This window comes from Akebia trifoliata, chromosome 11, assembly GCF_017979445.1.
Source record: "Akebia trifoliata isolate Shusen 1 chromosome 11, ASM1797944v1, whole genome shotgun sequence".
NCBI classification, from domain to species: Eukaryota; Viridiplantae; Streptophyta; class Magnoliopsida; order Ranunculales; family Lardizabalaceae; genus Akebia; species Akebia trifoliata.
This window is the reverse complement of record NC_141385.1, coordinates 67,864-95,318: the sequence shown is the minus strand read 5'-3', so window position 1 is coordinate 95,318 and position 27,455 is coordinate 67,864. Positions and strand designations below refer to the sequence as shown.

Here is a 27,455-nt window from a genome sequence, read left to right as displayed (position 1 = left end):
GTTGATTAGCCGGCTGATAAAGTTAAAGACGGGCTGAAATCGTAGGATGATGATGCCAATCTGACTGATCACACCGCCAGTGAATGTGACTATGGCTAAAGGTTCCATGCTTCCAAGCTGATTGACAGAGAAAATAGGGATATGTTTTCTGCTCAATTAATATTAAAGATTGATAATAGGAGGAGGAGGAGGAGGGTTGGATGCTTTAGAAGAGGATTTATAGCTACTTTATAGAGGGATTTGTGAAAAGGTGGAGTGGTTTTGCTGTTTCGTGAAGGCTAATATTGTGGGGTTATAAGAAGCGAAATCCCCACAGCTTCAACAGTTTTTAGTTTTTACTAGTAATCAACAATAGCTAGTAACGGCCCTTTTCGTGTCAATTTGTTAAGAGTCGGTTATTTCTCTCTCATTGATCCCATGAATTTTTGGTCTACACCTTCAGAAATATCATATCAGATGAAAACTTAGCCTGATTAAGGATTTCTAGCCATTGGATCGAGCATGATTCATCTTCAATCGCTAATGGTATGAAACCTTAACTTTTAGGTAATTTGGAGGGATCAATGGAGAAGAATATTTCAGACACCCTGCGTTTTCAAACTTACAACATAATCCCTTGACTATGGTCTTCTGTGATTGGCTAACAAAAACGACCAAATACCCCCCATCTTTCTCATCTAGCCGAAGACCAATTTTTTCCCCAAAAATAATCCATCTACTTTTTCTTTTTTAAACTCTGCAATCTTTAGGATAAAAACTTCCATTCCATTTATTTAGGGGTAAAATCTCTATGTAAACTACTAATAATAAGAGTCATGATAATATGACACCCCACCTCTCTTAACTTTTTCTTGTGTATCCCGAGGCAAATGATCTACGGTTCTGTCATGGGAGCATCAGAAAATCATTATTCTAATAATAATTGTAGAGAAAATTAAGCAATTAATCAAACTGTCAGGAGATATTGTCACCAAAAACGAAGTTTGAAAAAAATTACTTTGGGAAGAGGATCAAGAAGAGGGTATTTTGGTCATCTTCCATTAGTCTCTACTAGAAGACCTTGATCAATGGGTATGTAATCAGTTTTACAACACCGTAAGGCATCTTAAATATTTAATAAAATATGGGGGGAGGTATATGTAGATCACCTACACTTTCTTATAGAAAATAAAATGTTAATCGAAAGCTAAAACAGATTATTTAGTCGAGTCTTGACTAATATTAGAACATTAAAACTAGGCGGAACTCCACCTGTATCATTCTCACTACATTTCAGCCTAAGAACAAAGCCTCCAAAATAAACCATCTTATGGGGGGAGCTAGTCAAATTACATAAACCAAATTTGCTTTTCCTACTTGGCCTGCATTGAGCTAATTCAAGTAATTACTACATATCCCATACACAACCTTGAATGCCCACACACTAGCAGAAGCAGCAGGAGCAATATAGTACTCCTTGTCAGGCTAATTGATTTGGGGTACGTTATCATATTCGTAGGTATGTTACAGACACAAATTAATCTTTCCTAGGTTTCAGTCTGCATTGATCTTAAGGCTATTAAGCGAATGAGAGATCCCATTTTGATTTTCGAACTTGTAGAATTCAGATTCTATGGTTTGACCTATATTTGTTTCGGGCAGTTCCACATGCAAAGACCCTTGTTTGATAGGTGCAACGGGTTCCAAGCTAAGAGATTGCTGCTTCATATATTGGTAGAGCTGTTTATGGAAGTCGTGGTCCAAGGAGTAGCAGTCACTGGTTCCATTGACTGAATGCCGAGACGAACCTGAACCTGAGCCTTCTCTTCTACAGAAATGTGGAAGTGATGCATAGTCCATTATCTACATACACACAAGAGGAATGTCCAACAAACTTAGATATTTGGTCGACTGAATGGAAAAATTATCAAGCATTGGATACATAAAGTAGCACTTCACTTGGTGAGATACCACAGACGATCTCATATCAAACTAGGTTCCCTGGTGAAAGCACGAGCCAATACAAGTTTAGGGGTTTGAATTATAAATTTTCCCATTAACGAATATTCAAGTACTTGGAAATTATATTTTATATTGGGTAGCACTGATCAATGAGGACGCACACCAATAGCACATGGTACAACAATCATCATCACAGATGGTGACCAAGCACAAAAAGACAAAATAATAATAATAATAATAATAATAATAATAATTAATTTTAAAAATGAATGCATGAATTCCTTTTTTAGTGACGGGGTATATAGATGAAACTATAAATATTGACCACCAATAAAATTAATTATTTCACCATTTTAGTAACATTCTAATTTTTTTTAAAGGCCATCTTATACAACTGAAGTTTCTGATCAGTATTTAAGTTTTAAAAGCTGTTTTAAACACAAGGTCAGATTGATCGAGTTATTGGGATATTGGGATCCCAATATCCACCCCTACCTCTTGTACAAGATTAATAACAAAGAAGCCAACACATTTAATTTTATTTTACATTTTTATCAAACCTTTTGGCAGATTGTCTCTTTTCTGTCCCTTGTAATAGGTACATCTTATCGACCTTTTCATCTTTGATTTATAAATCTTGTCCCTAACCAAAAAAAAAAAAATGAATGATTGCCTTACCTTCAATAATTCCTCTCTCCCGCACCCATGCAACACCTGAACCTTCCTCCTTGTCCTCTCTTGCAAAAGAGGCTTCACGATCTGGCAAAGGTTCAAAAATTAAATATATTGTTGGCATGCTAGATAGGAGTATATAAACTCGAGAGTAGAAACATTGATGTTTTAATTATCAAAGAACTTAAATCTACAGCTAACTTGTAAGAACTCAGACTGGATGCATTGAGGAAATACTCGTAGAGATGATACCAGGATTTAAGTGCCAAGTAGAATATAAGAGGCTAACCTTCCAACATGATGAAAATACGTATGGGGCATTCACAATGTAATATGTATCTGTTTTCTCCGGATAGTTCAGGTCATCAACAGTAGATATGATGGTCAACAGCTGCGTGAAGAGAGACAACAAAAGAAATATCATACAGACTTCAAAGTAGAGGGGCTTCAGATAATGCATCAGAAGGGAAAAAATTGGGGGAAATGGTTTTAAATATAAACACCCAATTTACTAGAAAAAAAAAACATCCATAAATCTCCATTAGAAATATAGGATAAGTAAATACATAATGAGAACCAGAGGATGAAGCAGGGACGTAAATTTAGTTCAGAATTTACTCAGATTCTACATGTCCAGATCTTCGAGATCTATTGTGCAGAGATAATCTATAAAGGCCTCTCTGTACATGTTGTAATAGGTTGTACTTTGGGGATCATTTGTAGCTTCCTTAGACTTATCCAAAAAGAGTTCATGAGTAGATGAAGAGCATGTTATATTATACTCTTCTAAGAAGAAAAAATACCTATATTGGACACAGGTTGGGTTCTGACACTGCACCTAGTCTAGCGCAACACTTCCTCATTTTTTCATTTTTCTTTTGTTATTACAAATCATGATTAGTAGATTTTGAGTTCAACCTTTTCGATTGAATATACATTTTTTCTATTTTCTCGAGTCTTGTCCACAAGTATATATACATATCAAAAGTCATCTCGAAACATAATCCCTCAGTGTTGCAATTAAATGAAACTAACTACTTTGTTTTATTTATTTAAAATGTGACACCAACTCCGCAATCATATTCTTCAGAGTTTGCTCAATCCAACACTTCAAACTTGCATCTCTTTGTAGAAAATATACATTTTTTTTTCTATTTTCTTGAGTCTTGTCTAGAAGTATATATACGTGTCAAAAGTTATCTCAATACATAATCCATTAGTGCCATTATTATATGAAACTAACAACTTTGCTTTATTTATTTAAAATATAACACCAACTCCGCAATCATATTTTTTTGCAGTTCGCTGAATCTGACACTTCAAACTTGCATCTGTTTGATGCCTATACCCATCTGCATGAGGCATAGCCAAAAACATATGTACAGCTGATTTCGTAACATAAATGCAAAATGAATTCTTAAGCTATGTCAGTTGAGAACCCAGGTCTCCAGGTTACCCATGTAAAACCAAATGATAGCAGTTCCATGAAGTTAAGATTTGATTATCGTGTTAGAAAAATATGCAAGGGACTTCAAAAAAGTTGAGCTTAACATCATAAATAAATAAATAAAAAGCAATTATAATACCTTTATTTGACTCAGTGCTGAAAGCTTTAGACCAGTCATATCCAAAACCTTTACACAGGTGCCAATATATCTTCCATACTTCTTTGTCGCATAAGGCTATAACAAAAGCTATTAGACAGAAGATGACTAAAGAAAGTTAGGAGTTTGCAGATATTAAACTCACCAAAACAACTCGATCTCGATATTCATTAATTTGGATGTGTGATTGGACATAATAGTGGACCTAAATTGAAAAAAATAAATACTTAAGAAAACATATATGGAGTGGGCATTTCTTGATATTAAGTAGAGAGAATACAAGAAAGGAACTTGGAAATATAAGTCCTTACAGATGCTTTGTCAAATGTGCTCTTCCCTACACCGATTGCAAAGACAGGAAGCCCCTATCGAAAAAGAGGATAAAAGCATAATTTGCAATAGAGCATATAATACATAATTACCGACAGGAAATTGGTTAGTATGCCCATCATCTACTTTCAAACTACGTAAAAATTACAGAACTATAGATAAACAGCACTCCCTTGAGAACAAAACATCATAACCAATGAACAACAGTACTTCAAGATTTATGGGAAGAATTCTTATAAGCCTATTAGAGATGCCGTGCAAACAAAAAGAAAAGGTAGTTATAAAGTAGTTTTAGAACTATTAATATCAGGATGGAAAGATAGCCGATGAATCTTAGATAATCTCAAGGAAGATGGGCCCAAATAACCAACCGGTAAACAAACAACAACTAGAATCCATGAGTTCGATAACAACGATAGGACAATGTCTCACATGCCAAAGGATTTTGAAGACAAACAATCAAGTGAAATCTAGCTTCAATATCGACAGAGCACCAAAACTCACTCCCTGAATCATTAAGGGGGAAAGCTTTTAACAAACAAGGACTTCCAATCAAAATATCATTTTTATCGTCATCATCTACACACTATCCTAACGACCAGGATCAGACAACATGAATCTTATCTTTCCATTTATCAATCATCAACCAAATCTTCAGTCAAGGCATGCTCCTTCATATCTTCTCTTACTACCTCCATCGATGTACCTTCTAGGCTTCTTCTTGCCCTTTTAGATCCCTCGATTTCCAATGAAAACTTGGCTATTTCTATTCGATAGAAGAGACATTTCGAACAAAACCTTACGTTGGCTGGTGATAAAACAAAAAAGTTAATCCCACATACATACAAAAAATGATCCATTTAATGAACAAGATGACCTAGTAAAAATATGCTAACTATAAATGAACTAGAAATATGCAAAATGCGGGCAGTGAAATCACATATATAACGTAGGCAGCCATACCTCTTTTGAGTAACCTGACAATCCTATGAGCTGTGAATCCCTCACCTCTCTATAAAAAGCAGTAGGAACAATGGGTTTCTGTGGAAAGAAAGAGTAGTCAATTTCACAGATTTAGGGATCACTATAATACTCATAGGTTCTTTTAGCGTGAAATCATAAAAATCAATTAAAAAATAATAAACGTTTTGGACCTTGCATTAAACATTTTGGATTTCATGGTATTCACTTTCCGGTCTAAAACTAGAAATAACATCCATATTTTCTCAGTGCACAAAAAAATTCAAATGCATTACATCCTTCATGTAGCCTTCATGGTCACAAGAGTGATTCATGGGAAAAAAAAAAACTCCAATCATTTAACTCTTCAAATACAACATACACACAAGCTTCAAAATAATCATAATTTTTTATTCTGACTGACAGGAAATAAGACAATATTGGTAATTAATAATCACAGAAACTCACCACTAATATATTATCAATCTCATTTTTTATCCTCCAGTTTAAGCAATCCACCAACTGGAACAGGATAAAGACATCATCAATACTAATTAGAAACAAAAGGTAAAATAAATGGTTTCAGGGCACAGAGATTTTCTTTATGTAGATTAAAAAAATTATATCAACAAAAATACTAACCATTTTATGGGCTTTGGCAACATTCCAATCTCTTGCCTTGAGAAACCGCACCAAAGTTTCAGCTGGATATCCTTGATGAATATTCTGGAAGTTAAGATGTAAACTATGAGCATAAATTTAATTACACAACTTGAAATATCAAAATGATTTTCCAAATGAATAAAGATGCATACACATTCAAGAACATGGTAACACTAAGTGAGGTTGTTCAACTTTTCTCTACTTGAATAACTGACTTGAAACTATTATGTTGCCCAAACTAGAGCTCACTTAATATCCTATACCGAGTGGGAGGTGGCATCAAAGCTCTGGTTAATCTATTCCTACCTCGAATACTTTTCTCTAGGAGAACCATGAAGGTTACAGATTTATACAAGCATGACATATTCACAGTCAGATAGGGGTTATGGTCCCACGACTGCAATGTGTTAGAGAATAAGATGCATTGTATTAAGGTGCATGAGATACACTGTATCATTGCCAGTGTATCTCATCACAAATGGAAGGTTGTGATGGAGAATGATATATTTAGAATATAGCAATTAAGATATTCCACATTAGGATGTATTGATAAATTAGAATATTTGTATTAGGCTAGTTTTCATGCTTGGTTGATGTAATATTTACAAATACCCTATCCAAGTGCAAGTAATATCATTGAAGAATTCCCAATAAATTATATATGCATGGTATCAGAGCCTAAGCTTTACTGAGAGCACGATCTTGGTGTACCATTCTTCGATGATGGTGACACCACCACAGCCATACCTAAATCTTTTTTTCCCTTTATTATTATTTTATCTTCCACAATAAAAACCATACCTCATTCTATATCTCAATAAATCTCCCAAGTCTACACATTCATGTCTTACAAAAAAAAAAATTTATCTAAAATCTCTCTAACGAAAGTTCTTTCATTTAAATCGCACAATCCCACTTAGTATGTTCTGGGAGAGATCATGATAGACATGTTCTCATAAGCCCATTGGCTTCGACAGACTCAAAAAAGAGTAGGTTGTGACAGTGATGGACCTCACAGATAGGCGTTGACCACCAACAATCATGATTGGATTTTGGGCATTCTAATGGCATATCACTTAATGAGATCAAGAGCAATTATTCAGAGAAGCCGATTGCATATTCCTTCTTCAAAGGGCCATGCAATTGCGGGAGAGTGTTAGAGCATAAGATGCATGAGAATGATATATTTAGAATATATCAATTAAGATATCCTATATTAAGAAGTATTGATAAATTAGAATATTTGTATTAACCTAGTTTCCATGCTTGGTTGATGTGATATATACAAATATCCTATTGGGATGCATGTAATATCATCCAAGAATTCTCAATAAAGTATTTCTACACAATGAACTGACAGGTTCACTTTGGAAAGACTACTAGAAGATTTTTCTAAGGTACATTGTTTGTCAAAAAGTTCTTAATAATTTATTTTTCTGATGGATCCGCCATTCATAAGCTCACCCGCCACTATCCCAGATATTTAAATTCCTAGCTTCCCAGAAGACACCTTTGGAGCTGGTTGCTGACTCAAAGCCAATCCTGAATTGGACGGCAATTCAGATACATAGTCGACCACTTTGCCATCCATCGCTAATAGGGAAGTGTGATGCGGCTGAAAAAAAATAAAGAACCAGCGGCAAGCAAGGAATGGTGGAAGAGTTCCAACTTGTTAGTCATGCATATAATAAATGGCTATGAAGTCCACTTCAAACCAAAAGATCACATCAAAAGTATCGAGTTTTACACTAAAAATTAAAGAACTGATATTTTACAATAAAACAACAGATCTCCAACATCCACGTAGCATTAAATGGTTTTTGTAACATGGTTCACTTCAAACAAAAAATCACATTAGAAATATCGACTTTTGCACTAAATAACAGATAAATTAAAATGAAAAAACAAAACTAAAAATATAAAAGAAAGTGCATTTGCAGCATCCACGTAGCTGGGCAATTACATAAGATCCAACAATTTTGCGCAACAATCAGGAACATTCCAGCAATAAATCTACTGCTAATCTAAAGTATTTCAAGAAGATCTAAACTTCGCAGGGAACTCAATTGCGAACCTAATTTCTCAATCTCAACAGAACTCTTCCGCTTTAACTACCGTCATTAATAAATCACAGTGGCACTAAAAAAAATCGTATAATCAACAGCAGAATTCATAGATCAAATCAACGAAAAACAAACAGACTACGAAAACTCAAAGAGAGAGAGAGAGAGAAGTGCAGATCGAAAAAGATTAAAAAACAAAGAGAGAAGAAATGCTAACCAGGAAGGTGTTCTTCAATCGCTCGTTAACTGGAAAAAAAAAAAAAAGAAATTAAGAGGTTTGAGTGGAAGATCAGTGAGTGAAAAACAGAGATCGAAGAAGTTGACTGGCCTTCTTCGATTAGAGCTTTGAACTGCTTGATCGCATCATCCGAAGCGATTCCCATCTTTTTCTTACAAATTCTAAAATTAGAGTGAAAATTTAGTTTTTTTTTTCTTTGTTTCTCTATCTGAACGTACTTCTGTTTTCAATGAGTGACAGAAGAGAGTGAAAAGAAAGAGGCAGAGACTCAAGAAAAGCGGGTCTCCGCTCTCCAGAGCTTTCCTTCTAACTGTTATTGTTGAGATTCGACACTTGAAACACGACTAGCGCCTCCACATTTTGCTAAATATGTTAAATACCCGTCCTTTCGAATTGATTAAACGCCATTCTTGACCATAGTCTTCTCTAATAAACTGATAAAATAATCCAAATACCCTTATCTAGTTGTTAGTATTTCATAGTCTATAAGCCTCTCTAATAAACTGATAAAATAATCCAAATACCCTTATCTAGTTGTTAGCATTTCATAGTCTGTAAGCCTCTCTAATAAACTGATCAAATAATCCAAATTCCCTTATCTAGTTGTTAACATTTCTTAGTCTGTAAGCCTATTAAGGCTTGGTACATGTTTAAAGTACAATAAATACACATAGGAAATTGGAATGTGAGGGTGTTTTGGTAAAAAGAAAAAAAATTAAGGGCATTTTTGGTACAAAACCCTAAATAATATAATGTATGAATATTATTTACCTAGTCACATTGATCTTAATATTGTCCCAATTCAATTGTAATTGGATCGGATTTGGATTTGAATCCAAATGTTGAGATCCAATAAGGATATGAAATGACAAAGAAGAAAATGAAATTGATTTTGAAGGCATAGACCATAATTTGAATTTGATTTTCAACAATGTACATACACTACATTCATCCAAAATTTCTTCTTAGACTACCATTTCAGCCTCTCTTACATCACTTGGGATCCCAACATCTAACCTCATGGTTGGTTTGTACTGTTCCGGTGCTTCAGCACCACCTTGCACACAAATCTCCACCACAGCAGGAGCTTGCCCATAGAAGCTTCTGAGCTCTCGCTGTAAAGGTGGGCCTTCCACATTTGGTACATGCCACACATACCTCGGTGGTATCAAATCGTCAAGTACTGCAGATTGCCACCCATGCTGACCGTTCCGTTGCTGGTGCTTGAAGGCCCCACAGTTCTGCGCTTTGTGCCCACTGGGGCCGACGTGCACTTCTGGACAATACCCACATACCCTTACATAGTATTTCTTCATCAGCTTCCCTGCTCCATGTCTCATTTTCTCCCATGCTTCTAGTGTTGACTCAGTAAGTAAGGTCGTTTCTTCTGCATTGGATGGAGATACTATTTCTGAATCAGGTATTTCGGTCAAGATTGGCTTCGTGGCGACCTCTGGTGTGGGGTCTGGCAAGTCATCTTCGTTAGCATCGATGATCTCGCTCTTCCCTCTACGAATGACTGGCTTCCTCCTCCTCTTAGTGGGGAGATCGGGCAGATCGACCCCCGCTTGTATACAGAGCTCGACGACTGCTGGGATCCGAGGGATTGAGAACCTCTCCTCATGAGCAATACGCTTACCAAGACGATCAAATATGTGGTAGGCTTCAACAGACACAAGCACATCTTCAACGGTTGCCTTTGTCCACTCATGTATGCCCTTGCGAGCCCCTGCTTGTGGTCCTCTGCATGACTTGAATGGGTGCCCAACAGGTCCCACATGGATTTCATTACACCACCTGCCAAAAATACATGGAGAGATTGTTATATAAAAGAGGGAGGTGTTTTTCATGTGCATTCCAGTCAGGTGGATCAAAGTGTAAAAGTATATGATGTGATGTGAGTAGACAACGTTTTCATGACTGTAACTGTCGCATATTTATGGTCTATAAGAGTCTATTTCCCCATTAGGCAAAATAGTTCAATTGAGGAAGAAAAATACTTGCACGCATGTACTGGCACCACTTTCATGAGCTTTTTGAGATTGTTGATCAGCATTACCCTTGCATTCAACACTTGATATGCAACAGGTATGAGACTTCGTACCAACATCCCGTTTCTTGGAGGTAGGACTGGTTTCCTGGGTTTGCCCTTTCTGTTCTTCTGCCTCTCCCTGGCAGCTCGTCTCAGCTCCACTATTGGTATTGGGAAGGGCTTCTTCTCCTTCTTCGTGTAATATCGAGGCAGATCCGCATTTTGGGGATGATTGTTTTTTATAACAAATAAATTCAAACAGGATCGATATGGTATCCGAGGTGGGAATCTAGATATCAATGGAAGTTTAAGTTCATTGGCACCATACTGCAACCAAAAAATTAACAAATAAATAATACAAATTGAAATAGAATAGGTTTGAGCATAAACATAATCAAGATACCATCTATTAAAAAGATAAATGATTCTCTTGATTTTTCCTATTCGACAATAGCTTAATACTAGTTGAAGCCGAGTGATTCAATGAGCATTCAAAAAATCACAGTATTTATACCGGTATCGCTTGTTCAACTCGGGTGGAGCAACAATTGAGGGTGTTAATCTAGTACTTCACGGTTCCTAAAATGAAATACATTATTAGGAACACAGAGAGAGTAACACATGTAGCTTTACCTTGGATGAACTGAGAGAACCAAGATCTGGGTATTGTTTCAGTCTCAGAGATCCCCCTTTTGAATGGTGGGAAACCTTAAAGCACCCCAATTTAGCAGGTGAAACCTTAATTGTATAGTGCATTGAAGCCCCGATTCCAATTGGGCAATGAACAAAAGCACAATCCATACCTGAAATCAGAGAAATATTTTGCAAAAAAACAGAATCATCATTGGAAACTGATAGAAAACACCCCGATATACTGCAATAAAAAGAAATCAACAAACTAGGAATAAATCACCCAAACTCTATCTATCTATCTATCTATCTATATGAACCCTAAAAACTCGAAACAAAAATGCAATTTCCAACAAATTCCACCAAAACACCAGCAAAAACGTGACCATAAATATATATATATATATATATGAAAAAAAAATCAAAATGTTATAGATATAGACAACGAGATATCCATAAAGGAATCAATTTCAGAACGCGAAACCTAAAATATAGAGAAAAGTCGAGCATTTGGCAGGAACCTCAGTGGAACAAGGAAACTAAGAAGAAGAAAACATACCGGATTTCGTTTACCACCATAAAGAGTGGGAAAAAGAGAGCATCGGTCTACTACCGCCACTCCTCTTGTCACTTTTATCTTGAAAGAAGACACCTAATGGCTAAGGAAAATGGGTATCTGTCTGTTTTTGGAGTGCTGCTATTGGTACCCCCAACCTTTACTTATCACGCCCCAATTAGATTGTAAAGAATGGGTAAATAACCGTTTCGTGTGCTGAATACCACGAAATTCCAAGTTTATGACTGAGAATACGTCTCTCTCTCTCTCTCGATTTCTATTTGGTAGAAAATAATGCTGAAGTGACCTCACGCTGTAACCTCATATCAAATTTCTTGACGTGAAAGTTTATGAAATCATAAATGCTTTTTATCGATATATACGAGTGAAAAAGCATTTATGATTCCTTTACACTTGCACGTCAAGAAGTGCGACATGAGGTACTATCTTGAGGTCACTCCTGCACGACTCTTTGTTAAATTTAGGATTTTAGATGGGTCTAATCCTAATTGTAAGCAATACTTTATAAAGTTGAGATAATAATCTAAATCAAACTTCTGTAAAATTTCAAGGGCAAATTACCATTTCACGGGTTGAATATGAAGAAATTTTAAATATTGTATAATATTCATTTTATTTTCAAAACATGTTTTCAAGTGAGTTCACTTAATAGATATTCTAATTTAAAGTGATGATCTCATTGCTAAAAGATGACGAATTCATTGATAATTACCAATGATCTCACCCTGGGAAAAAATATAGATATTTGTCTTTAAATTTATCAGTAACATCGTCACTTCAAATTTAAATACCTACCAGAGATCTCGTTCAAAAATGTGTATTGAGAATTTTTTTATAAAAGTTGCACAAGTTTTGGAAAAAAATTCATATTTTTATGGTGTGTTTTAATCTTTAATTAAGGTGTAATAAGTAACTTAAGAAATTGGGGTGGTCAAAATTGGTAACGTGTTTATTACATCTCAAACATCTGGAAGATGAATTTTTGTGTTGCTCATAATTCTATTTGCTGTAGAAATGCAGGCAGTCCACATCAGCTCAATCTATTGGTTCCATTTGGGCCCATCTCTAAGAAAGGCGCCTACATATTAACAGTCCAGATTTCAGATCAGTGAGGCAATCAAGTGGAAAGAGATTGGTTTACAATGATTTGGCTGTATGTGTGATTTGTAGTCCCACCTCCTGCAAATAAGTCTGATAAAGGAAGAATGCCTTCAAATCTCTCAAAATACACTAATCAGCACTAACATTACCTTGTCTACTATGGCACTTTAACAATAGCTCCCAAGATTCCCTCATGTCCAGATAAATTTTCTAAATTAAGCAGAAAAACCTTGATTTGTGTTAAGCTAGACAATCAAGTGAAATTAACTGCCAAAACTTTCAATAAAGTAGAGAAGAGAAAATCTTCAATGATTATGGATTAACAAGATAAATATTTCAGCTTCTGCAATACAAATTTGAAGTGAAAACATCATCAACAACAACAAACAAACATTTCAGCATCTAACAACATCCATGGAGGGCTAGGCCTCCCTCCCATCATCATTATCTCCCAACACCTTCCCTCACATACCAACAAATAGCAAATCAGTTCTTTAATCATTAAAAGAAATCAAATTCAAGATAACTATCTGAGCCTTTCTGCCCAGGTGTGGCTATGGCAGCCTTTTCGCTTGTTGATGCCACGGGGGCTGGCATCCGCTCAATATCCACCGGTTTTGGTATCTCAGGTGGGGTGGCACAACGTATCAAAGCCCAATTCACACCTTCAAAGAATGGGTGTTGTTTAATCTCTGTTGCTCCACGCTTATACGCTAGCCGGTGCTGCGGCTCCTTCACAAGCAGACCCCTTATCAGATCCCTTGCTGAGAAGCTAACGACAGGAGATTCTGGGAACCGTAGTGGCTGACCCACGACATTGAAAAGCGTAGCTCGATTACCCGAGCCCTTGAAAGGAGTCTTACCAAACAAGAGTTCATATAGAAATATCCCAAAAGTCCACCAATCTACAGCACTCCCATGGCCCTCACCTTTGATGATCTCTGGTGCCAAATATTCGTGGGTACCCACAAATGACATTGATCGGGCCCCTGTAGGTTCGGCCATGAGCTCAGGCAATGGACTGACTTGGTTTCCAATCTCATTTTTGGGTTTCCGCTCTTTCTTGGATTTGCTTGAGAAGAAACGGGGTGAGAAGCATGTCGTTGGAGCAACACAGGATGGCTGGATGCAGGAGGGCTGGATGCAAGCTGGCTGGACACAATACATGGGATTCCTTCGTAAGGGGTCAGACTCAAGGGATGAGGACTTGACGAGGGTTGGGCTAACTGTGCAGCGGAGGGAGAGGTCAAAATCGGATAGCATTATGTGTCCATCTTCCCTCACAAGAACATTTTCAGGCTTTAGGTCACGGTAGACAATCCCAAGCATGTGTAGGTACTCCATAGCAAGGAGGACCTCTGATACATAAAACCTGCATGGCGGAATCAAACTGTCACAACAATCACACTACACACAATCACATTCAAACATATTCATAGACTAGATTTTTGTTTCCTTGATTGGGTGCATGATTTAGCATTCTGAGATTTTAATCACTTTTTGGTTTGCCAACCTGGTAGCTTTCATTTCATTTGGGTCTCAATAACAACCAAAATAACTTCTCGATTGAAATAATCAGTCGATGTAGTTAATAATTTCTCTCTCAAATGGATTCAAAATTTCAGTGTCGATGGAGGATGGGTGAGTTTAGCCTGGTGCAATGCACCTAACAGTAATCAGTGTTGCTAGGTTGGCAGCCCATGTAAAAACTATGCCACCTCCTAACATGAGTTCAGCCAACCCAAATTTCTGATGAACGATAAGACCCCATGCTTTATGAAAAATTAGGAATAGCTCCAATTGGAGATAAAATAAGGAAAGATCATTCAAAATGGTTTGGGCATGAAAAAAAAGCTGCCTCTACATTAGCAGTGGATAAGCAAAATTTCTTGTAGTGACCTCAACTCAATTCCAGACAAGTAAACCATTTAGATGAGACAAGCAAGTTTCGACTTCATATACAAGTGTAAAATTTTATTAATGAAGGAAGAAAAAGGAGACTGAGATAGACCCCAAACAAGGACTAAAAAGAAAAGTAAAGTAGTACAGGAGAAACTTAAAAGAACCTCCAGTTGTAGATTTTTTTTTTTTTACATTGTCCATTATATTGGCAGCCCACCAGAAGCCCCTCTGATGAATTTGCAGCTTTCCAATTAAAAACAATATCTACTCGTACAAAATTTCTTATTAAACCTCAAATTTCTCAACTCCACCCATATGTCGACTATTGCGCCAATTAATTTCTTCCTAGACTAGGGACAGGTAACTGATCTTTGAACAATCCTAATAACATACATTACTGCAATTTATAAAACAATATACTGTTGCATGTGCAGGGCCAAAACCCCACCGACTATCTACAGTATTAGTATTTGAGACCCCTGATACTCTGAAAGATTCAATATAACTTCAGTATGTAGTATAGGATTGAAATGGTAACATACTCCTGAATAAGTTGAATCCAAGTTTCATGACCTAAACAAAAGAAAAGGAGTTGAAGGATAACATCACAAGATGGCGACCTTGTGTGCCAAGGCAAGAGTAATTAATCTAGCAATTGACATCTAGATGAGAAAAGCAAGTTTTCGCTTCATATACAATTTAGCGACCAATAAACGGATTAAGATGGGCTTCAACAATAAATTTAATTGCAAATCATTTGATTGGAGCCATTTATTTCCTCTATACCTTCATCCATCCTACATCACCTGTGCTTGATAACAAATGTTATACTAGATTCGTAGCAGCTTTGTTTGTTCTGGTGTTTCCCGATTCTTTTTCTCCCTTTCCTTCATTTGGTGGTCACTTAATCCTTTCTCTTAGTTTTCTGGGTTGGGAATTGTTTGTCTCTTGTAAGACACTGTTGCATATATAGATTGTTCACCTAAATTTCTTTCAATCTGAGTAAAAGCTCCATGTTTAGGATAACTATAATACTCTTTACATCTCGTTCTCAGTCAAAAGAAATCATACTTTCACGTGTGATATATTAATTTTAAACTGAAGGTAAATATTGACTTTATAGTTGGACAATAGTTGCAGAATAAGTTGGGAACGGTAGTCATGCTTACAGAATTCTTTTTTCCATCCAAGTTTGTAGTTACTGCCTAAATTTCGAGGCAGCTTTTTTTCATGCCCAAACCATTTTGAATGATCTTTCCTTATTTTATCCCCAATTGGAGCTATACCTAAACTTTCATAAAGCATGGGGTCCCAGATACTTTTTTCGTCTTCTCGGTCTTCAAGAAGTTTCAATCCTTACCCTTTTTTTGATAAGTAAAATTCAGGTTTCAGCCCTTACATTATCTCAAGCGACTTTTTTTATCACCTATTTTGCACCTATGCCCCCTTGGATGACATTTGTAATATTGTCTTTCCTAATCTCACCACTCATCCATCTTAACATTTCCATCTCAGGTACCCATTCAATTGCATCAAGATGCAATATTCCCTGTGCTACCATTTCCTTTCTTGAAAACAAGGTTCCAACCTAAAGTTACGTCTGTACAAAAACGATGACCCCTACTAATACAGCACATTCGAAGTGAAGAAATGTTAGTGGTTGTAACAATCTTTCGAACAGTAACATGTGCATTTATCGGGAGAAAAACAAAAAAAGTAAACTGTGTAAGCACATCCCACCCAGACATCCTAAAAAGAGACAAGTGGAAAATAGTCATTCATAATAATAAATAAATAAAAAGTCAGTAATACCTTACCAACCCGTAGTTTAGTTTTTAACCCCCCCCCCCCCCCCCCCCCACCCAAAAAAAAAAAGTCAGTAATGTCTTTAAGCTGGTTCAGAAAGTAAACAACATTTGGTCTATTGAAAGAAAAATTTACAACAGAGCAGCCTCGTGTTAGTCTTGGGTGGATGTCTTAAAAATATTTAGTGAAGTAGAGTGAAAGATAGGTTGTGCATTCTATGATCATTGGCATGGGTTACTTTTTGGCATGCTTGGAGTACATTTTAGACATGTCTAAGTGTATGTTAGGTATGTTAAGACAATACAGTTCCTGCCTAACTATGTGCAGTGAGTTATGCTCGTGTTATCAGAGAAGTACAGCCATTCAATTTCAGAATGAAAGATCTTAAATATACAAAAATGGTAAACTAAAAATATATTTCTGCACCGGGAACCTACAAGTATTCTAGTATTCTTCACAATGGTTGAAGTTTCAAAATACAAATAAATTGCAATAGCTCTATAAAGCAGGTTGTCTAAGAAGGTTAATCAAATTTAAAATTAGCGAATAAATAAAACTCAACCAGAAAATGCACAACAACTGCATCAAAGAAAGAATCAACTCTATGCCAAATTTTACTAAAATGAGAATAGGAGTAGAAAGATCATAGGTCATACTTCACCGCATGTTCAGAAAAATGTTTTCCCGGCTGCCTTTGCCGAAGGGTGTGCAAGTCTCCTCCTGGGCAGAACTCCATCACCAAACACGAGAACTTATCTGTTTCAAAGTGGGTATATAATGTAGGAAGGAACGGATGATCCAGACACTGCAGGATCTCTCTTTCTGTCTGAGCTCGAAGTAGCTTCTTACGGCTAGCTAGAGACCCTTTGTCCATAACCTTCATAGCAAAGTAACTCTTGGTTCCACTTAATTCCGACAAGTAAACACTCCCAATATCTCCACAGCCTAACCTCTTAAGCAGTCTGAAATGGTTCAAACCTAAGGCCCCATCTCTTGCTCGGACTATCTGGATCGCTTCCCATCTCGAATCATTCGCTTTGTGAGGCTTACTGATATTGCTACTTATGCTGCTACAAGTGCTCTCGTCACTAACGTCGCTACTTGTGCTTCCTCTACACATACTGCTCTTGCCACTCTCGACATAATGATCCCGATCACTAATCTTGGTACTTCCACTGTTCTTGGTGAGACAACTGGTTCCATCACTAACTTTGGCAGAACCTGAGCTATCCTTTACACTTCCATACTCAGATATCTTCTTTCCTTGATCCCCGCCTTCCGATGAGCGTCTAGTTTCATTTACAACCGGATCTACTTGTCCTGACGATAATTTGAGACCTCCCGAGTAGGAATTTGAACCTAATTTACCAGGTAAAAGATCAGCAGACCCCTTCTTATGAGGATTTGGTGTATTTCGATCCTCTGAGGCTTCTACAGAAACCTGCCTTGCTGCGACTTCTTGCACAGGTGGTGGAAATTTTTTCGGGGTAACTAGCTCTGCTGTGACAACAGTCTTTGGAATCTGCAAAGGAGAAGGCTTGCGATTGTTCGCCTCTACTGTTTGATTATTGGATACTTTCTTCTGCTGTTCTGAGCCAGCCCTAGAACCAGCTTTTGAAGCCATCACAATAAACACAGGTTCTTGAAATAGATCAGATGGAACAAACCCATTATTCGACCATCGATTCCTCAACAATTAGCAGACCCAAAGGTTTTCTTCTCCAAGTCCACAAAAAACAGCTTTAAAATATGATAACCGATAACCGCTGCAATTAATTAAATTGGAAAAATTACAAAAGGGTCAAAAAACCAATTTATCATGAACATGTCACTATCCACTAAGATATGAAACGTAATCGATTTTGCTTCTATCACAACCATGATAGTCAAATAGAAATTATAATTGTAAGAAACAAAAAAGCCTTCAAGATTTTATAAATCATCCATAAATTTTCAGCCAAAAAAAAGAGCTAAAAACAAAATAATCTACATCACCCAAACATGCTAACAAACAAAGTAGATCTAAAACACCAGATAATTCAAACAAACCCACAGATCAAGAATCAAGAGAACTAGAAAAATATGTCAAACGGATCAAAATGGAAACTTTCATCATCAAACATGGATAAACCTATAACCTACTTAGAAAGAAAAAAAAAAACATTTTTTTACAGGAAAAATAAAAGGAATATAGGGTTTTGCCTCCCAAAACAAGAATTTTACAGCAACAAATGCAGGTTCCCCAAATCTCTAAACATACGGGAAAAGCCAAATAATATGAAAGAAAGAGGATCAAAACAAACCAAAGCACAGAATCAAGATTCAAACATGAAGGATAAAAAAAAAAAAACAATTCAGATCTCGAACAAACACCCACTTTTCTTGATCAAACCCTACCAAAGATTCAAACCCACAAAGCAACAGATGTGAAAAAAAAAATTAAAAAGGGGAAAAAAGAAGAAGGTAAAGAGATGCAAACCCATCAAGAGAAACGCAAAACCACTTAAAAGTAGAGAGAAAAGAAGCTCAAAAGAGTACCAAAACTACCTGGTTTCAAAGATCAGAACTTTAAGGGTTTCTTTACCAGAGATAAAGAGCACTATTACTCCACAACCAGAGAGAGAGAGAGAGCAGGTGAGAGTGGCGGGTCAAAGACTAAAGTTAAGCTTTTGTGATTCAATTATTTCATTGTTTTTGGTCCCCAAATCAATCAGATGGGGTCTCTACTCTCTATCTCTCTCATCTCCAATGCCTTCCTCACCCCTCCTTTTGTCTACTTTCCAACTGTACCTTCAGCCTTGCCCTTCCTCACAGCTCATACCTTCCTTTCTTACCCTCCAGGATAGGATTGTAATTGCTCATTAGTTTTGAGTAATAATGGCATTATAATCATAAATCTTGTAGAATTTGGCATGTGCAATGGCACTTATCTCAAGGTTTTATTTGTAATTTATAATAATAATAATAAAATATTAATTTTGAATAGTATACGGTAAAAAGTTATCTTTTGAAATTAGTCAATGAGATATTAAGGATGTTGGATTACAATTTTCTTGATTTTTAATCAAAATGATCTTAACTATATAAAGTTGAAGATTAAGATACAAGCATTTAGATCATCTCTAATGCAGCACCCTTGACCCATACTCATAAATGAGTTTTTTTAGCATTGTGGATTGCAATTATGGGTATTCATGGGGTATTTACTCCAACCGTGCTACCCTTAATTAGAGCATAAATAAGTAGATATTCGAATGTCAACAACAGATTTATAAACAAGTAAAAGTTTGTGGGCCAACAACATCTACTTATGTAAATAAGTAAATGTTGGAGTGCCAACAGCAAATTTGTAAATTAGTAAAAGTTGGTGTGCCAACAACAAGTACTTAATTGGGATCTAAATAAGTAGATGTTGGGTGTCAACAAATTAACCAATGGGTTTTGAAAATCAATCTTTACTTTCTTCTCCAAGGGAATCAAACCTATTGAGAAAAAGCGAAAACCCTGAGGATCTTAATCCATGTTATCCAATCGGTTTATTTGTTAAAATTCAATGGAGGTTCGATAAAAATGAAAATTTCTATTTTTAGGATTTTAATTTAAAGAGAAATGGACATCAACGGTTGAAAACATGCTCTTCCTACACCAACATTCGACTACCCACCTCAACAACGAGAAGAAACTTTTTTCCTAAAAAAATGGGTAAGTTGAAAAGAGTACTGAATTTTGGTATTGAAACTGTCCAAACCCTTTTTTATTTCAAAAAGAAAATGGCTCCTGCGTTGGAGTCGTAATTTTTCAGGTTCCACTATCTATAATAGCATTGGGGAATGGATGGGTAGAGGGAAGGGTACTACTTTGGAGTTGGTCTTATGGAATATAAATTTTGGTGTCCAACCACTTCTATTCCACTTTCGCTCATTATAATAATAAAGATTATATAAATCAATAGTAGTTCTTGAGATACTTTCCAAAATAGATTGACGTCAAAATGACGTATCATTCGTAAACAAGGCAAGTGAAAAAGATTGGATTACCCCAGTTTTCTCCTTTTCCTTCTATTATTCATAAAAAAGACAAGACATTTTTCTAAGATTTAAAATCATGGTTCTTGTACTAAAAATGTGAATATCGAATTGGACAACTCAATTTTAATTCTTGTATGTTTGTTCTGGTTCAATTTGGATATCAAACTACACATAAACCAATAAATTGAAATAACTTTAGTGCCAGGGCGTTTTATTTGTATTCTAGAATTCAATTACTACCCATATTTTAATTTCAAAATCGAGCGTTCTTGTTCATTTGAATTATAAGACTGATCACTTAATAATCAAAATAAAAAAAATTGTGATATGACATATGTCTTGCATTTTTGGATAAAGTGGTGATGGTTTTAGAGCTAAATTCATGATTTTGCTATTAGGTATGCAATAATTTAAAACCCTCTCTTTGCCAACCAAAGCGATTTATTTTAACTTACCTGCCATGTGTAGTTTGTGTATTGCATGTACACAAGGGATTTGAGCAGTTTGTGTATTGCATGTACACAAGGGATTTGAGCGATATATGGTGCTCTTAGAGGCCAAATAACACTCTATACATATGTAGGGTCCGTTCAGCACCAAACATTTTGGCCAACATTTTAGCCAACCATTTTTGTCCTACATGGGTTAGAAGTTTTGGAATGAGCTGATTTTTGGTGATGATGATCTCTATAGATCATCCTCACCAAAAATTAGCCCATTCCAAAACTTCTAGCCCCATGTTAACAAGTTGAAAAATTGTGGACCATTCATTTTTTGTAAATCATTTTTGATGGGGTTAGAAGTTTTGGAATGGGATGATTTTTGGTGATGATGATCTCCTCACCGTTGAGATCATCCTCACCAAAAATCAGCCCATTCCAAAACTTCTAACCCATGTTTTGAAAAATGTTTTGCCAAAATGTTTGGTGCTGAACATTTCCCATATATGTATATATGTATATGTATATGTACATGTAATATTTTATCACACAATATAGAAAAGAGTCATGTTGGGGTGATACGGGATCTACTGCGATTTTCACAATTTTGGCGTGGAGATGTACACATAACTGTAGATGATTTTTACTGATACGAGTAAAAATCATCTACGATTATGTGGGCATCTACACGTCAGAATTGAGAGAATCACAGTAAATCTTGTGTCACCTCAGCAGTAGTGTATAGAATTTACTGTGAAATATGGTGCTCTAAAAGGCCATATCACACGCATAAACATATATATAGGAGGCGGTTCATGGGACATATGTAAAAACAATGATTTTTCAAAATATGGGTAAAAGGTTTTAGATTGAGCTACTTTTTGCGAGGATGGTCATTATGATGAGAAGATCATCCTCACAAAAAATCAGCTCAATCCGAAACTTCTAAATCCACTAAAAGTGATTTACAAATTATTGGCAAGAAATCGACGATCCACATTCTAAATCACTTTTAATGAGGTTAGAAATTTCAGATTAGACTGATTTTTTTTTTTTTCAGATGATCTTCCCATCATAGAGATCATACTCACAAAAAATCAGCTCAATCCGAAACTTCTAACCTATATTTTGAAAATTTATTAATATTACATTGTTTTTACATATGTTTCTTCATATGTCCCTTGATTTGTTCCCATATACATATATATATATATATATATATGGGTCCCGTTCAGCAACAAACATTTTGACAAACATTTTGGCAAAACATTTTTCAAAACATGGGTTACAGGTTTTGGAATGGGCTGATTTTTGGTGAGGATGATCTCCTCACCGTAGAGATCATCCTCACCAAAAATCAGCCCATTCCAAAACTTCTAGCCCCAGTTTACAAGTTGAAAAATCGTGGACCATCCATTTTTTGTAAACCATTTTTGATGGGGTTAGAAGTTTTGGAATGGGCGGATTTTTGGTGATGATGATCTCCTCACCGTAGAGATCATCCTCACCAAAAATCAGCCCATTCCAAAACCTGTAACCCATGTTTTGAAAAATGTTTTTTGCTGAACATTTCCCTATATATATATATATATATAGGGTCGCGTTCCTGCGACCCTCATTACGACCCCCTTTGCGACACACCGTTTTGTCTTATATGGGCAAAAATGTTTGGAATTGGCTGATTTTTTGTGAGGATGATCTCTATGGTGAGGAGATCATCCTGGAAAAAATTCATCCCATTCCAAAAGTTCTAGACCGTCCGATTTTTGTTAAAAAATTACAGACCGTCCAATTTTTGTAAATCAATTTTGATGGGGTTATAAGTTTTGGAATGGGATGATTTTTTGCCAGGATGATCCCCTCATCACAGAGATCATCCTCACAAAAAATCAGCCCATTCCAAACATTTTTGCCCATATAAGACAAACGGTGAGTCGCAAAGGGGGTCGTAATGGGGGTCGTAATAACGCAGTCCATATATATATATATATATACATTTTACTGCACAATATGGAAAAAAGTTGTGCTGAGGTAACATAGGATTTATTGCAATTCTCACAATTCTAACGTGGAGATGCACACATAACGGTAGATGATTTTTACTCGTATCACGAGGAAATACATCTATAATTATGCACGCATCTCCACATCAAAATTGTGAGAATCAGAGTAAATCTTGTGTCACCTCATCATTAGTGTATAGAAAAAGAGATTATAGATTCTAAAATCAGTTCTAAAAATAGTATAGTCAAACAAGATTTTGGAAGCTGGATTCTGTTGGGTTGTGATTAGCAATTTATTGATGGGAATTCATGACCATTCATTTCAGTATTAGAATAATTTTTCTTGTTCAAAATGGACCCACGTCGTTCCAATGTTACTCTTACGTCTTTTTCCCAAAATCAAAACTATTTTGTTAGACCCACAATTTTTTTACTCGATATCAATTTTCTACATACTTAACCCGTGATAATTTCCACGTTGCGTTTCAAATTCGATAGGTCAAGCCACATTTAATATCCCTCGAATCAAGGGATATTTGGGATAAAGTACAGATTCATGCTACAATTATTCCTTCTTAATTTACACCCACAAAATCTTCTTTGCAAACCAATAGCAACCATTGGGAAACGTATGGGTAGGTGACTCTATGACATCAATGTGTATGTGACTCGCCAAATCAACTACATTGTACCCGGGCTTAGTCAAGTCAAGCCGTATTGTATTAGTAGCTCAATTTCATCAACCTTGACAATATTATATAGAAACAATCCCTATGCACAACAACCTGACGTGTTTCGACCCCTGATTAGGGCCGTATTTCTTTCTATTGTAATTTCATCAGGGTCGAAGAGAAAGTGTAGTCAATTAAGCAGTTTAATAAGGGGGATCGGTCATGATCGATTAGTAAGCATCACATCTTGGTCAATCAATCGGTTCGTTGGTCAATGAATACAAAAATTATTCTATATGACATAATTTCAATTACATAATACATTAGGAGGCTTAATTAAACCAATTGCTCATTTGGTTTGACACATTGAAAAGCAACTTCGAGTTCATGTAAAAAAAATTACATAATACATTGGATGTACATTTCGGAATGATCACACCTAATGTTTCCTCATTCGAATGTTAACATTTAATCTTACATATCATCCAACATTTGTGATGATTTAAAAAATTCGAGGACAGTATTCTAAAAAAAAAATGTAATTAATTTAAAGTTGTTAAATTCGCATAAAAGTTGAAAGCTAGAAGCAATAGCTTTTGGCTTCTTCTTAAAAAAGTCACACATGGTTTTCTATCTCATTTATTCGTCTCATCTTGTTCACAAACGATACTAAGATGACTCTCGAATGAGACAGGAGCTTTTTTCGGGATGTCTGAATCACAAGGGAGGAGAAGAAGTTGGAGAAAACTAGAGATCTTAGATTTTTTGTCTCGTTCACAAACGATACTGAGATGACTCGAACGAGTTATATAAATTTTGATTTTTGAAACCATAGTCTCATATGGCATTAAGGTAAAGTGTGTATTAAATAAAAAAAAAAATCTGATAAGTAAACAAATGGTAGGTAATGGTCAGTGGGTGTAGACAGAGTCTTCACCAATTCATGATATATGCATGATTGTTACTCTATCATTTGAAGAATTATTAGTAACCCAATATCAAAATATGAGAGTTCGGTAAACCAACACTGAATACAAATTGGATTCTCATAATCAAGAAACTTGGATGATCTTCTTTCCACAATAATTATAAAAAAAAAAAAAATAGTGTTGCAACATTAGGTACGACAAGAATAATTCCCCTGAGCAAGGAAATGTACTCTTATACATCTAAAATTATCAAGTTGTTGGGGGCCTCGTGCAAGACTCGATGTGAAGAGATTCTTCAACCTGTCATGCCGGTGCCTTTTGAACTTATGGCACGTTAAGGTTGTTGAGGCTCCCAATTGGTATGTCGCCTCGCCCCATATATTTATCAAAATGGGTACCCGAAACAAATTCAATTCCCTCAACTTGGAAAGGGTGACAAGATCACATGTTGATTTTATTGCTGTTGTTTATCATAATGAAAAATCTTTTGCAATTCGTCAAAAAAAAAAAATACACCCTAAATTCATCGAATTTGGTTAAAACTCGATATCTTGTTTACATTTCCCATGCAAAAGAAAAAAAAATCAAAGCTAGTTTGATAAATATGAAATGTCGAAAACTTGCCCCAGTATACGAATGAGTGGCTTTTACTTCAATCTCCAATGCTTCTTCAACATTCATTGAATGTGGTTGAAGATCAATCTCAGAAAATAATCAAAATGAGTGAGATAAAGTGGTTTTCTCAAATTAATGTTAAAAAACTAACCGGCTTCAATACTCATTAAACCTTGATGAAGTTTAATCTCCTATTTGATTATTGTCCAAGCAAAATATATATATATATATATATATAGGGTAGCGTTCAATGGCAAACTTTTTAGCAAACTTTTTGGCAAAACATTTTTCAAAACATGAGTTAGAGGTTTTGGAATGGGCTGATTTTTGGTGAGGATGATCTCTATGGTGAGGAGATCATCCTCACCAAAAATCAGTCCATTCCAAAAATTCTAACCCCATCAAAAACAGTTTATAAAAAATGGACGGTCCACGATTTTTCAGCCTGTAAACATGGGTTAGAAGTTTTGGAATGAGCTGATTTTTGGTGAGGATGATCTCCTCACCGTAGAGATCATCCTCACCAAAAATCAGCCCATTCCAAAACCTCTAACTCATGTTTTGAAAAATGTTTTGCCAAAAAGTTGGCCATTGAACGGCCCCCATATATATATATATATCAAAACCAGTGAGATGTAGAAATTCATTCAAATATTCATCAAATTTTGAAAAAATAACAGAGTATGTGAAGGATTTTGTACTCCAATGGATATTGCTTCAATCTCCTATGCTTCTTCAACGTTCATCAAATTCCGTACTTCTCTTTTTCTTTTAGATTGTGTTTGTTGAATTTTTTTGAAAATTAGGATATGATACAGTGTAATAAGAAACACACCATATCATGTCAAGAAGATTAATTAATTTTTTCATCCCAATCCTAATCTTTTTTAGAGGATATGTTGTATCACAGTACACTTTATTAATATCATTAATCCTACAGGATGGGTCTAATGGCAAGCCGAGCCTTCATAAGCTCCTTAGGAAGAGTAGGCCAGGTGTTCGAAACTCCCACAAATCCATAGTCTGTTTGACCCTTAACTCAGCCAAGTGCACATAGGACTTTCCGAGGGGGTGGCGTATGTGACCGTGGGATAAATCTCACCCGAAGGGTGGGGATACCCACGATAAGCCGGGGGAGGGGGGGAGCAGTACACCTTATTACAATATTTCAAATGCTAATACTCTCAACACGGAGAAAGCTTTTCCCACTTAAGATTGAGTTTGGAAAGAAAAACCAGGAAAAATTTAGACTTTTTTTTGTGTCATAACTTAGGTATTTGTGTCTGTTGTAGTACCCAACTAATTCTCATGAAACATGCAATCCTCGATCACACACATCAGGTAATATTTTAGATAAATTCCTGAGGGTGGCCCCAACGGGGATTATAACTCAAGACCTCCGCTTCCTAACACGTGGTCTTGGTCATCTCACCAACCCTTCAGGGTTGCATCATTTTACAATATCATATGAGTTCAATGGGTGGCTTGTTTTAATATGGTTGTCTACCAACCCTAGTGGTCTATGGTACCTCCTCACACGTTTAATGTGTTTGTCCTACCAAAACTTGATCGTTCATCACAGTTATATTATGTGTTTGTCCTGAAGTGAAGTGTGTAGGTCAAGATGGGTGAGAGAGATTGGTCGAGTATTATAGAGTACAATGAGAGAGGACAAAAAATATTACAGCAATCATCTTAATTGTGCCATTTACAGATCCACATCCAAGTAAATATACAATGAATGAAGTATGTACCATGCAGGCCAACAACAGCAGAGCCATATCCCCAGTATTCATTGGGTATATGGCTAAGCAAATCATGCTCCTCCATTCCATTTTTTCCAAAGTCAATTTTTTTTTTTTTTTAATAATTGGAAGTAAGTTGATACCTTCTTCCACTACTTCATCCATGTTTTTGTTTTTGTGTTTTTTTTTCCTGAATATTTCTTATAATAGAGACTATGCAGAGAAAATAGATGAAGAATAATAAGATGGGAAAAATGAAGATCTGCATTGGCAATAATCCTTGGAAGTAGGGAACTCTAAGCCTTGAGGGTTAAAGAAAAATCAATTAAAAAGGCTGCAACTCATATTTGAAACTCCCCTTAATATTCCTTCCTTCCATCCCTGATAACAAGTTCTATAACTTAGCTCATAATGGAACTTAAAACTTCAAGCAAATTAATTTTCTAGAACAAATAAAATCATTTTCTGAACTTCTCAACCCACTTTCTATTGATTAGTAGATCTT

General features: G+C 35.9%; 3 protein-coding genes across 4 annotated transcripts; all 3 read right to left on the bottom strand.

Annotated features, from left to right (window-relative positions):
* Positions 1-1,286: 1,286 nt before the first annotated feature.
* On the bottom strand, positions 1,287-8,825 carry LOC147390062 (SEC14 cytosolic factor-like). Of its 2 annotated transcripts, XM_086459584.1 has the most exons (11): positions 8,562-8,825; positions 8,451-8,479; positions 6,150-6,233; positions 5,976-6,029; positions 5,511-5,588; positions 4,529-4,582; positions 4,363-4,422; positions 4,200-4,295; positions 2,903-3,004; positions 2,620-2,700; positions 1,287-1,842 (listed from the first exon to the last, which is right to left on the bottom strand). In XM_086459584.1, the coding sequence occupies exons 1-11, from the start codon at positions 8,614-8,616 to the stop codon at positions 1,534-1,536; spliced, it is 1,002 nt and encodes a 333-aa protein (XP_086315710.1). In that variant the 5' UTR covers positions 8,617-8,825; the 3' UTR covers positions 1,287-1,533. The 2 variants fall into 2 exon arrangements, with proteins under 2 accessions (XP_086315710.1, XP_086315711.1); XM_086459585.1 differs by lacking the exons at positions 8,451-8,479; positions 8,562-8,825 and adding an exon at positions 7,635-7,691.
* Positions 8,826-9,337: 512 nt separating this feature from the next.
* LOC147390061 (APO protein 2, chloroplastic-like) lies at positions 9,338-11,877 on the bottom strand. The gene is made up of 4 exons (XM_086459582.1): positions 11,693-11,877; positions 11,137-11,306; positions 10,472-10,830; positions 9,338-10,268 (listed from the first exon to the last, which is right to left on the bottom strand). Exons 2-4 carry the CDS (start codon positions 11,302-11,304, stop codon positions 9,437-9,439), a joined length of 1,359 nt encoding a protein of 452 aa, XP_086315708.1. The 5' UTR covers positions 11,305-11,306; positions 11,693-11,877; the 3' UTR covers positions 9,338-9,436.
* A 1,236-nt stretch (positions 11,878-13,113) lies between these two features.
* On the bottom strand, positions 13,114-19,341 carry LOC147390060 (serine/threonine-protein kinase D6PK-like). The gene is made up of 3 exons (XM_086457545.1): positions 19,067-19,341; positions 17,176-18,285; positions 13,114-14,183 (listed from the first exon to the last, which is right to left on the bottom strand). The coding sequence occupies exons 2-3, from the start codon at positions 18,141-18,143 to the stop codon at positions 13,313-13,315; spliced, it is 1,839 nt and encodes a 612-aa protein (XP_086313671.1). The 5' UTR covers positions 18,144-18,285; positions 19,067-19,341; the 3' UTR covers positions 13,114-13,312.
* Between the last annotated feature and the right edge of the window lie 8,114 nt (positions 19,342-27,455).

What these genes read in the sequence shown, in the direction of transcription:
- LOC147390062 (XM_086459584.1), bottom strand. Translation starts at nt 8,616, where the DNA reads ATGGGAATCGCTTCGGATGATGCGATCAAGCAGTTCAAAGCTCTAATC. An exon ending in CAAAGCTCTAATCGAAGAAG is followed by an intron (nt 8,480 to 8,561) that starts GCCAGTCAACTT and finishes TTTTTTTTCCAG; the next exon opens with TTAACGAGCGATTGAAGAAC. An exon ending in AGATTGATAATATATTAGTG is followed by an intron (nt 5,589 to 5,975) that starts GTGAGTTTCTGT and finishes TTCTTTCCACAG; the next exon opens with AAACCCATTGTTCCTACTGC.
- LOC147390061 (XM_086459582.1), bottom strand. Translation starts at nt 11,304, where the DNA reads ATGGATTGTGCTTTTGTTCATTGCCCAATTGGAATCGGGGCTTCAATG. An exon ending in GTTCTCTCAGTTCATCCAAG is followed by an intron (nt 10,831 to 11,136) that starts GTAAAGCTACAT and finishes TTTTGGTTGCAG; the next exon opens with TATGGTGCCAATGAACTTAA. An exon ending in GTGCCAGTACATGCGTGCAA is followed by an intron (nt 10,269 to 10,471) that starts GTATTTTTCTTC and finishes TATTTTTGGCAG; the next exon opens with GTGGTGTAATGAAATCCATG.
- LOC147390060 (XM_086457545.1), bottom strand. Translation starts at nt 18,143, where the DNA reads ATGGCTTCAAAAGCTGGTTCTAGGGCTGGCTCAGAACAGCAGAAGAAA. An exon ending in TTTTCTGAACATGCGGTGAA is followed by an intron (nt 14,184 to 17,175) that starts GTATGACCTATG and finishes TCCGCCATGCAG; the next exon opens with GTTTTATGTATCAGAGGTCC.